This window comes from Anoplolepis gracilipes, chromosome 4 (genome assembly GCF_047496725.1).
Source record: "Anoplolepis gracilipes chromosome 4, ASM4749672v1, whole genome shotgun sequence".
In the NCBI taxonomy this organism is placed as follows: Eukaryota; Metazoa; Arthropoda; class Insecta; order Hymenoptera; family Formicidae; genus Anoplolepis; species Anoplolepis gracilipes.
This window is the reverse complement of record NC_132973.1, coordinates 12,212,279-12,225,181: the sequence shown is the minus strand read 5'-3', so window position 1 is coordinate 12,225,181 and position 12,903 is coordinate 12,212,279. Positions and strand designations below refer to the sequence as shown.

At 41.2% G+C, this 12,903-nt stretch overlaps 1 protein-coding gene across 1 annotated transcript in view; it reads right to left on the bottom strand.

Moving 5' to 3' along the window:
• LOC140665396 (uncharacterized) overlaps positions 1-2,729 on the bottom strand; it is a gene marked incomplete at its 5' end in the record, with an annotated part of 77,424 nt that extends 74,695 nt beyond the window's left edge. Inside the window, one exon of the mRNA XM_072891486.1 lies at positions 2,617-2,729. Coding sequence (XP_072747587.1) covers positions 2,617-2,729 — 113 coding nt within the window. The remainder of the gene's footprint in view (positions 1-2,616) is intronic.
• Positions 2,730-12,903: the final 10,174 nt, after the last annotated feature.

The following is a 12,903-nucleotide window of genomic DNA, read 5'->3' as shown; positions in this document are numbered from 1 at the left end:
AACAAGTTTTGCGAAAAGTTCGATATTAAACCACACAATCTGCCTAAATATATAAGTATTATGAATATCATAAGAGAGGTTCTAGAACCTACGACGCAGAAGACGTCTCGTCTATCTATAACATTCCGCAGTAAAAAGAGCCGCGAGGGTGGCAGATGTATCGAAACAAATTTTTATGCAGGTCAAGCTTTTCTGCGCTTTTCGAAGCCGCCACCCCCACCCCTGGTTATACACCCCACTACCGATCGACACTCATTTATACTTTTACCACCACCCCACCGCCCCCACCGCGGGGATTGTTTATGACACGATTCGTTTGATTATTAGCTGTTTATACGCGACCATCGATCGAACCGCTAACTGCACGCGGCATTCCGACAGCAAAACAGTTCCGCCGCGCGCTTTACTGCAACCCTTTCGCTCCAAAACCGGGTTTTTTTTCCGAGCGTGTACCTAAACCGGCGAAACTGGTTCTACTGGACTTTCCATTGGACTCGGTAATTCCTTTTCGTGATCTTAGTTCTGTACAGACGACTGTTCGAACGACATCTCAAAAGTGCTCCATGGATACTTATCTCATCGTTCATCGATGCAACCATTTTGTGTACGATAGAAATAATATTTCCAAGATTTTCTGCTTCAAACATGTTTAAAGATATTTACGTACGAATCTGTTGCGCGATAATTAAAAATAGTAAAAATAGGGGATGATGAAGCGTTATTCTACAACACCGATCGCGAATTCTCACTGGCCGTCTTACGTATCTTTCTGAGTTTTATTTCAATTTCTAATTGTCTTGTTTTTTTTTTATCGCAAAAAACAAGAAACATAATATGATTATTGTACTTGATATACGTTAAAACGTGATAGTATTTTTCGAATTATCATAAAAATATATTATATAATGCAACGATACGAATTTTTAAATGTATCATTAATTGAATTTAGCCTGCAAAATGTATTTTGCTTGTTTATACATCTTTTTATACTTTATATTTATATTTGAGAGAAGCTTCGGTGAGGTTTATGTTATTGATTTAAAAACGTATCCGCGTAGCGTCTGTCTCGAACCTGTCGCGGGTTAAACGGCTGCCGTCGGAACAATGTTTGACATCTCCGCTTTTCCGGCTGACAGGAGCCAACCGTACCTACTGTCACGAAGAGGCTTTCGATAAGTTTTGCCGGATTATCACACGTTCAAAATTTTCTTCTAGTTATCAATACTATATATCGCACCGCAATTTTAAAAATACAACTTAAGTTGTTATATGTTAAAAAACCACGAGAATTATTATCGATCAATCATTACTTTTTTTATCACAATTTACATATTATTCTAATTTTATTCTCACAGTTAAATCATCTCATGTTTATACTTTTATCACATAACACGGTTTTTATGTAAAATTTTAAGTTATTTGCAAATCTGACGCGGCACTACTTTTTTGCAGAAAATTATATTTGCATATATTGCAATTGGTATGTATTTCTACCATTTATTTTAAATATATTAGAGGATTTTTTATAAATGTTATAATATGACATAATATATGTCACATTATCATTTTCATTTTTAATAAAATATCATACAAAAGCACAAACTCTCTTGTTTAATAACGTTAATACGTAATGGTTTTTAATGCAATCCAAGTTTTAAATGGAATTAAACATATGATTGAGATATTTGATAAATATTTTAACATATCTATTTTAGTAAAACGTTTCACAATTACTTATAGCAAAATTACACGGTATATTTTGTACCAATCGTGTAAACGTTACACTTCATTTCATTAGATAGTTATGTGTGCACTATTCACTCATCGTATTTTACGTTGTAAGATTTAAATTTCTTACACAATCTTATTATCACTTTGATATTATAAATTTTTCCCTTTACGAGTTTATTTGATTATTATTTCTTGACGTGAGCACTGTTAGCATCAACACATTACACCTGTCACCGTTGACATCACCACACGATCAAGAATTTTTCCTTCGCTCGTAGCGCAACTAACCTAAGGGGAAACAGTCCGTGTATTACGGACATCGTGAGATGTGAGAGATAACTAATTCGATCACTAGCGAAAGATATAAAGTCATTTTTCGAACTCACAACGTACCTATCTACTGAAAGAAAGTAAGTGTTATTGTAAAATTGTTTAATTGTGTAAAAAACAGTTTTCGCATGTATTTTCCGTTATTTTGAAAAAAAAAACTTTCGCTAAATTTTATTTAATTAAAGCGTGAATAATTAACGTAAGAATTAAATATATTAATATATTAATTTTTGTTAATCTTTGACTTCGCAGAATTATTTTTCTCTCTTCTTCTCTTAAGGTATGTATATTTTTTATCTCATGCCGTAACTTATATCGTAAAATATCATAAAACAGAAAAATTTCTTACGTTTATCCTTTCGATTGACGAATTGTCTTTTTAAAAAAAATAGTTCACACAATCACAGATTGCTTCGATGTGTCATTAAGAGAAGAAGAGTTCGTTGCGCGCGAACGATGCTCGCGAGTTAGCAACAAGACGCAGAAGGAAAGGAAAAAAAAACCAAAAATTCAAAGATTTCGATGCTTTCCTTTGTTCGTTGATTGTAAACTCACCTGTTTGTCGCGCCGATCCCAAGGAGACAAATTCGGAGGACGAGGACGGGTAAGAAGACGTTCACAACATCGGCGCACTCGAAGCCGGCCGGATGACGATCCTCTTCGATTCTCTCTCACTGCAAGCTCTCGCGCGAGCTTTTAACATCACAGTATCTACAATCGAGTCGCGAGCCGCGTTAAGAAGTCCTCCTCCCCCCTCGGCACCTTTCCTTCCGTCGCGAGAAAATTTCTTTCCGTTTTATGAAAAAAAAAAAACAACTTTCTTTTGTCTTCTTTTTTTTTCTAAATATACTTTAAACAAATTGTTCCTTCTCTCGTCCTTTTTCTCGGCTCGCGCGCGCGGCCCCGGTGCCTCTTTTTGCGTTCGGGGCTCCCGGCCTGACGAACGTGGCCGATCAGCGCGCGGGTAGAGAGAGCTTGGGCTGCGTGGCGGAGCGCGAACTTTCGGGCTTGCGGGCGCACTGGCGCACACGGCACACTCGCACCAGCGTAGGCGGAGAGAGGAGAAGCTCCGGCGGATGCTGTAAGCCGAAGGGAGAGAACTACGCGCGCCGGCCAGCGGCGGAGCAAGCCGGTGGGGCCCCTCTTGGTCACTCGCCCCGTACAGTGGCGCCCCTGCCGCGCGCAATCGCAAGCTCGCCCGTTGCTTCTCCTAGGCGCGTTACACGAGCGACGAGGACGGCGGATCAGGAGATCGAGTAGAGGCGGTGGGAAACGAACGAGAAAGAAGATCCGCGCGTCGCGCCGCGCCGCGCCGCGCCGGCCGGAGAGAAGGACCGGCGAGTGGGCGAGCGAGGCGGTGGACCGACGGAAAGGAGTTGACGGGGTGGCAGGGGGGAGGGGGAGGGGGAAGGATTGGTGCGCGCGAGATACGACGCTCGTACCCGGGAGAGGGATAGAGAAAAGTGCTACGGGGTAGCAGGACCGCCCCTTGGCGCTGGCTCTGGCGCGGGAACCCGACTGCCCGGAGCGGTAAAATTGAAGATTTATGCGAGACGCCGTTTACGTCGATTAACGCTACGCTATACTGCTCCACCACTGCTCGCCTGTAACTTATTTAAGAATCGCGATCGCGCGTTTTTCACGGAGACCCCCAGATCGTATTAAACACGATTGCTGAATATTCGAGACACGAGGGAGAGTCTGAACCATCAATTCCGACGTTCCATATATTTGCAAGATTCGTCATCGATCTACTCGCTAATGAGATTTATTTGTTATTAAATAAGAAATGTTAACGCGTGTTTCGCATTTTTATTTATCGCCCATCAATAGCTTTGCAATTTTTTGATTTACTTAATATTTATTTCAATATAAATTTAAATTAAGAATGCGACATTATATATTTCATGCTAAAAGTGCGATAAAAATGCAGCATTTATCTGCTATAGAAAAGTACGAAACAATAAAGTAAAATACACAAAATCTAGCTAAAGTGAAATTTCAATCAAAAAATATTGAAATAGAACATCTTACCCCCGGGGCGACAATGACCTCGCCAGCGTTCCTGAACGAGTCCACTCCGAGAAAGACGATAGCAACGGGCGAATCGGCGGTGCGACGAAGAAGATCCCGATCGTGTAAGCTCGCGACGGAATCGTCGCTGGTGGATGTATAGAGCGGACAAGGGTCGGAAGGGGTGAGTCCTACTCGTAGGAGAGAGAGACGGCGCGCCGCTTTTCCGATCCGAGCGCGACGAGGACACGTCGACGGACGATACGAGCGCCACCGAACTCATTCGAGACAGCGCCGGACAGCGATCAGGAGAGGAAGACGGAGCTTGCGGAGGCCGCGGTAAGGGTGAAAGAGAGAAAAGCTTGCACGCCGGAGGGATAGCACGACGCAGACGGAAGCAGATGAGACAGCAGGGGCTAGACAAGAGAGAAGGAGGGAGAGAGAAGAGCTGCCGCTGCAGGCTGACCATTGCGCTCTTACCCTTTATGAAGGTGTACATGAAGAAGGAGAGACAGACACGATGGAAACAGGTGCGAGAGAGCGACCACATTTTATCACACCGATACTTCCCATATACGTGTGAGTCATGCGGATACTCCAACGTGTAATATCGGTATTTCCGAGGCGAAATAGTGTGCGTTCGATATATATCAGTCAGATACCTTGACCACACATTTTCGTCTCGAAGATTCGGATAAATCCCGCAGATTCATGAGAAAAAAACGTCGCGATCTTAAAGTTTCTCTCTCTTTCTCTTTCTCTTCTACAATATTATTTAGTCGAACGAAAAATTGAGATTGAATGTTTTTCAGCGCGCGAAAGAACGTAACTTTTATTAGCGAGAAACGCTCGGTATCACATCGATCCCAGTCCTTCGTTTTTTTTTTACAGTCACAACACGCATCCGGAGCATTACAAAGTTTTCGCGTAATTAAGCGTGAATAAACAAGCGAACGGACCTATAATTTAGTCGGTCACTCGCCGGTACAGGACGGTGCGAGAAAGCGGTGCGAGAAGGACGGCGAGCGTGTTCGGTCATGCGCGATCGCCGGCAAAAGAGAGGCTCCGCTACCCTTTCGATACGCGAAACGAGGACACGCGCAACCTCTCGCCGCGCGCGCGACAGGGTGTCCGGATCTGTAGTGGTGAAGCGCCGGCGGGTTGTGTTGGTGCAACCCGAAGAAAAATCGCTGCGAGTCTGTAGACTGTACGTGCGTGCTAAGGGGTTGAGAACGGTCTGTGGTAGTGAAAGGGTTGCTGGACAGTGGCGAGCTCTTGCTTAGGTGGCCGTCGGCGGAACTAGCGAGAAAAGGGGTTGAAATCTACCACCTTTGCTCTCTAATAATGCATCACATTTCGCTTTTCTCCTTTATACGTCTAAGATATATTAGCGCGATACGATATCAAAACCACTATTGAAGGTGTTGATATCTTTCTTCCAAGATTCTTTTTTCCAAGAATTTTATATTATATCTTTTGATATAAGATACAAATTGTGGAAAAAGGTCAACTATGATATTATAGTAATTGTAGACATAACGAGATCCTACGTTATGTAAAAGCATAATTTATTATAAAACACATAATTAGTTTAATATAAAATATTTTAAATAATGAAAAAAGTAGAATAATATTTCTAATTAAGAGCCGAAAGCTTTTTCTTGTATCTTCGAATTATAGAAAATAATAAACATATAAAGTAAATTTAAATCTCTCATCGCGTGTGTTATGATGCGTATCAAATATCAAAATTAATGTTAAAAATTAATAGCTTGGAAAAAATGCGGCAAATTTAATAGACTTGACACAACATTTCAGTTTTATTCAACTTCATTATTATTGTATGTTATAAAGAATTATGTTTTATTAAGTTTCCGAAAATTATTAACTGCAAATGAAAAATTTTTCTGAATGATTCGATACTTTGAAAGTAGTCTTTCAGCAGCACAGAGGAGTTTTCATTATAATAAGTGACGCGAACAAAAGAGCAGAACTACGGAACAATGTACTCGATTTAAACCGGCGTCTCAGTGTTATACCACTTTTTGCACTCCCTCTCCCACTCCGTGTAACTCCAACCCCGAAAAGCCCACTTACCCAATCATACCCCAATCTACCGCTGGCTCAGCGGCGGCGTGCAAAACTCTCGATCAACCGCCAGTATTTTTATCCCAGCAGTTTTTAAGGTCACTTGTTGCTTCTTACTATGCGCGCTAGTGCTGCGAAAGGAATCTCACGCCGTCTTTGCGCGCCAAGATTAGATCTATTATTTTCTTCCAGCGTAATTTATTTTATTATTAACAATTGCAGCTACACGAATGAAAAACAAATGATAATATTAAATTATACGTCCAGTAAATAAAGTTTTAAGATATCACAACAATAGTAATTAAAAAGGATTTATTATTTAATATAGATTTTTCTATAAACTCCGATTTCCGAGCTACATTCATTGACAAGTTCTTTCATTAATTTGAAATTCAAATATCCTTCCTTTTATTCCGTCAATTTTATATATTTACATACAATTCTAATACAGCAAAATTATTCATCGTATTACAATACGCTTTGCGGATCAATTAGAATAACAACGAATTCTCATCAGGAAAAGTCGAAGGGCGTTAGGAGGCTTTCCCGCATGTAGCATTTAGCGTGTATTAACGAGGAAATCGAGCCGGGAAGCGCGCGCTCGTTAACCTGCTCTAATAATCGCGTCCATATTTGGCAAAAGAAGAGAACACAAGTACGAAACAGTACACGCGAACCGGTTATAATCTGGCGCAATCAGCCCTGTGTGCACTTTCAATCGACGAAACTTTCCTTTTGCGCGCGATACTCGCCTTGCCCGTCTTACCGCCTTAGGCTTTCTCCGCTTATTTTTCTCAAACACGATCGCGATGATGTTTGCATTCCGACCTGCGTCTCCGGTTGCTGGAGCTTTCTTGACGCGACGGTGAGAACGCACCCCTTCACCTAGTTTCACCCCCTACGCTCTTCTCCGTTGCAGCTGCGCACGATATCCGATCAGTGGCCGGTATTTTTATTCGTAGATTTTAAGGTCACTTGTTGCTTGTTTAGTTATGTCGGCGTACACACGCGCCGTCAACACACGGGCACATGGATCGGCTGCGCGAATGTGTGTACATGTGTGTATGCGCGCGCGCGCGCATGTATGCTCACCGAACGTCCGCTCTCGTGTATCGTAATGCACGTGGACAAAGCAATCCGCTGACATGTGTTGAGGATGCTACATGCACGCGTTGGATTGTGTACGTGGCATCGGACCGATAGGTGGACGCCCTGTCGATTTCATTTCCCCCCATCGGACCATTGGGAGGCGAGGAGCGCGCCGGCGGGGTTGAGCGTTCCACTATTTTTTTCTGGCTTTTTGCCCCTTTTTTTCCGGAGCGTCCGGATTTCGCGTTGCGGTTTTTTTGCGCAGCTTTCGCTACTCGCGCGCGGTGCTTCTACCCTCGTACTCTCTCTCACTTTGCTACGCGTGTTGTCCGTCTCTATCCAATCTATCTAACTATCTTTCTCTCTCTCTCTCTCTCTCCCTTTGCCGCTCGCTACGTCTATCGGAATGTCCTTGTCTCTCTTACCGCTTCTTTTCACACTAGTTTTCTCTCTTTTGCAACCCCGATTCCCTTCCCCTCTCGCTCTATTTTTTCTGGCTTTTGCTTTTGTTTTTTGTCAACCACCGTTTGCCGCGTTGCGCGTTCGTTTTGTTTAGTGAGTTATGTCACGGCCACCAAATCGATCTTCGATGTCTGAATGCGTGCGATTGGAATTACGCTTGTAAAGCAATGAAAATTATTACTACAAAACTTAAAGACGTAGAACGCAGTTCCTTGAGAGAAACACATAATTATTTTAAACTAATAAATTAGTAGCAGTCAATGTTGGCGCGTATGCAATTGACAAATTTTATCAACGTTTAAGAAGAGCGTAAAATTTTAATTTTCCATACAAAAATATAGATTTGTAAATTTTATATAAAAACTACTACCTTAAAATGTTGAAAGAAAATTTATTTAATTTTATGAACATTGACTTACCTCTCGATTCGTATTTATATCGAAGTAATAGTTTAATGGCAAGAAGTGGCCGTGTGTAGTCATGTATGCTAAACGGAATACATCCACATAAATGTAGTGGTTGATTTGCGAGCGTCCAGCTTCCATAGATCGAGCAGATCAATGGCATCGACTCCCTAGAGTCAGTCTTTTCTCCCATCCTACTCCATCAAGTTGTAATGTACATGTGCGTGATCCGCTAGAACCGAGCGACTGACATATTCGATTCCGATTATCGAATGCGTGTTGTCGTAAACAGGTGCAAACCTTAAACACGGCTTAACGGTTTAACAGTCATTCACACTGTCGATTCAATGATAAATGATCTTTGAGTCTCAGAATCGCTATCTCTCTCTCTCTCTCTCTCTCTCTTTCTCTCTCCATTCTATCTATCTCTCTACCAAACACACAGAATCTTTCTGTAAATTAATGTGGCGCGATATATATGGTGTATAATTGCAGCGACTATTCCATAGGCTTGCTTCTCTATTCTCATTTTAATACAAAATTTTCAAAGGAAACCGCAAACACAGCGGTGAAGACACTTCTGCCTGAAAATACATCGCACTCGCTCGAGAAATTGAACGCGCCGTTAAAAAAGATCCGTGATCGATGAAACTCAAAATACTTCATCATCATTGAATTGCTATTAAAACATCAGGGAAATGAAAAATGTCTCGTATTTTGAATAGCTAATGTCCGCGTTAAATGGACGATTTCTAATTGCAATTTGCATCGTGCTGATGAACTTCTTACTCCTTACTCCTTCGGGGACACTCCTAAACTATCGCGCGGAAAAGTCTAAATCCATTGCGGAACGGACAAACGGACGGACGGACGGACGGATTGGTGAACCGTTGCTGGCGGTGACAGCCACGGTATTAGCATTCCTACTCCGACCAGTAACTTCATACTCAATGATGTGCCACAACGAGAAACACGGATATACGCCGTGTATACATATATTTATCTCCACCTGTACACACAAACGCGTTCATATATATATGAGATGGATTCGTAGCCGCGTCGCCGACGAAGGATATTGGGGTGCTTTCGTACTCGTTTCACCATAATAATTCGCCGACACATACAAGTACACGCGTACCTAACGTTTGCACGGTGGTGGTCGAGCTACGTCGGCTGAAAGGTACCGGTTCAACTTGGCGTTCCCCTTCGCTCCAACCACTACCCTCTTTTTCTCTTACCCTGCCCGCGCTATCGTCCCCCTCCCTCCTCTTACCCGCCGCTTCTGCTTCTCGCTTTCCCTCGGCCTGGACTGCAGTCAAACAGAGTTCTCCACCTTTGACCATTCGAATTAAACCTTTTAACTGTCGCATTGTTTTTGATGGCTCATTTTCTCCTGCGAAATTGTTATTTAAACTCATTTCGGATTACGTACGTACGTCGGGCGACCAGCTCGACTTCCGCTCGTTTCGCCTTGCTCGATCACTTTCACTCGAATGTAACGTTTTACTCGTTTTAACAATTTCTCTTTTTCGTCTAATTTCTTTTTTATGTTTTAGCAATTATTCATGGATCAAATAGTATCAAGAGCGTTAAGATTTTCCGAATAAAACTGTTGATGAAATTTCAAGCCAAATGCAACTGTATAACTAATACACTCAGCGTCGATAGTTTAGTTAGAGTAAAATCTGTGAAACACATTTATGCAATTTATTATTTACTCATTTATTTATTGACAGTAGTATGTAGTAATTTGAATTTTCATTGAGTATTTAATTGATTGGATAATGTCTTTAAATATTAAGTATCGCCGTTAGAAGCTTGTAATTGTATTGATGGTATTTTGACTAGTCTAGATTACAATGACTTTCAATTATATATGAATGTACAACTAAAATTTAGAATCGTTAAAATGTAAAGATGCATATACTATTTATGTAACGTGCAAAATGTGTACAATTAAAAATAAAAAACAAATGTTATTCGAAACTGTTGAATAGATTAACATAGAAACTTGACCGTCTTCATTCCGATTCCATCATCGTTGGCGAATCCGTGGGAATCTCGGCAACGAGTTACGCTTTGTCCCATCCCGCTACTTGCGGCCTAAACCGAAGCGAATTGCGGCCGGGTATGAAAGCTTTCAGAATAGGCCCGGGTTTGCTATATTAGCCCGTAGTTAGATTTTAGTTTAATGATTTCCGCCGGACAATGTCCGCGGTAATGGCGTCCGAATCCTGTTCGCCTCGTTCTACCCGAGCACATTCTCCGAATGGTTCCGCGGCGTGAACCCGCAACACGTTCCTCCGCGCACTCAGGCACGCGCGCGCCTCCGCACGCTCGCCTGCGCGTGCACGCACGCATATATACACGCGTTCAACGTCGCAAAATGCGTCCGTAAGTGGCGGCACTTATTGACGTTCGCGCGTCCGCGATCTTAACAATGCAGATTGAAGGTACGCTCTCCAGAGCGCGGGGACAACGGACAAATCCGGTAACTATGACAACCGATTGTCGTCCCTGGATACTTGCTCACGTTACATTTGTTCAGAAATGCTTCAAGCTGCCCAGGCGTTTAGTCTCGGTCGTCGCAGAAGCATTAGGCTCCGCTTCTGTCTTATTTCTGAATAAAGCCTAACGAGAATCATCGGGCGGCGTATGGGCACAAACCTGTCTAAAATATTCGAAGAAAATTCCTTTCCGCATTTTTTTCTCGGTTAAATTTTAATAATTTTTAGCTTTTGCAAAATCTTAAGAAATCTAATGAAATTATATAACACGTTATAAGTAAAAAGATAATTGTCATTTATAATTAATCGTCCATTTATATATCATGCTACATTCGATTTATGTTTTGTTGTGAAATATATATAATATTTCAGCATGGCATTTATATATATATATATATATATATACAGTAGAATAGTTACGTAATAATCCCGCGTAAAAATAACCGTTGAAATTGCTAATGGACAAGTGTCTCGAAAGGATATCCGGCTCTTTAAAAGGACACGTAACTCTCGCCAACGTCTTCGCTACAGTGAGTGACTACCCCACGCAAATGAGGTCTCTTCCTCGTGGGGCCCCCAACAGGTGCACCCCACGCTAAGATAGGACACGCATCGTGCTTACCCCCTCGTGCGGCACGCCTTTAACGCATGATAGATTCTCAACCGACGATCTTGCACGCACGATCTCAAGTCGGTTACTTCTTATCTTGTCTTAAAGTGACCCAACTGTTTCTTCGTTACATGTAACGGTTTTACTGGTCATTTTTTTAGCTGGTATATCGGGTAATATTGAGATATTATTGATAAACTGATAAGAAACGGTCACAACTTATTTTCGGTCGCGATCGTAATATACTCTCTTATAAACGTCGATATAAAGTAAGATTTTTATAAAAGTATCCGAATGAGGAAACGAGGCGCGTTTATGTCCGCTTCATTGAGCAGATAAAATTTACATCGTATTTTAAATACAATAAACACTGGTAAAAACACTGTGGCAAACTGATATATCCGCATAGCGATTGGTTTAAAGTGGTTTAAAGGGAGGCCGATAGTATCGAATTCTCTTTTTGATGCACAGCCAAGAATATTTTTCCTCATAATACCCAAGCGTATGCACAGATAACAGATTAATATTCAAACAAATAAATATTTATTTTGCAATCAGGCAGCAACAGGTAGCAACGTAATTAAAGCGTGCAGTTTAAACATTATTTTAACAACGTTTCCGGGCACTGACAGGTATGCGATAATTATTGATGGCAATTAGAGGTGTGCGGTAATGTGGGATTATGCGGATTTATAATTTAATCGATATCATAAAGTGATATTTAGTTTTTCTGTTTTATACAACGAGATCAGCGGCCACAGAAAATTTAACTAAAGCATCAGGCTTTTATTGGAAATTATAAATCGCGCACGGCCTGTTGCACATTCTGTTTAATTACTCGTATAACGTTAAGTTTGGCTTGCGTAGTAGAGTAGTAGCTCGATTTGCTGTTTCAATAAATCATCAAAAATACTTATTCTAGTACTCGAATAAATTTTCAAAGGGTAAGACTAAATTTTGTTTATACATATGTATATAGCCGGAAAAATGATTATTTTTTGCTCCATTTTCGTTTAGCTTTTCATCGAAATTTCCTATTTTCACGTAATTTGCGCAAGTCTTTTTAATTCGCATCACAGAGATCTTTACCCTTTCGACATAAAGTCCCATCATTTCGAAGGCTATCCGCTTCGTAAAAAATGTGAAATAACGGTGTACGCGTTACATGTTCTCCAGGTGTCTTTTATGTTCTCATTACCGGCCGAAATAAATGACTTTATGGCACAAAGCAGATATAACCGTTTGGCGAGCGAGTCTCTTTTGCGCAATTGCGTAGTTTTTACAATGAAGGAAAAAGGGCTGGTTTATAGACTTGTCGATTCGCGACCAGATAGATAGACGTAGAATTATATAATACATACACACATACAAACATATATATATTTGCACTAATGTTGAAACGTTTTATCGTATATACCAATTTTAGCTTTAGATGCAAGTAATCGAATTTTACATGCGAATCCACATCTAGTATGCTACTTACTACTTGGTAACCGTAAGGGACAGAGATTCCAATCAAGATATGCTACTTGCTTTGAAACAACAGTATCTTAGTACAACGTTATCGTCAAGGGACTATCTTTATTCGCTATAACCTTCGAGATTCGTCGTATTCATGGCCTAAGGAACATTCGAGGAATAATAAGCCTAGTGGTCGGACAAGAGTTAT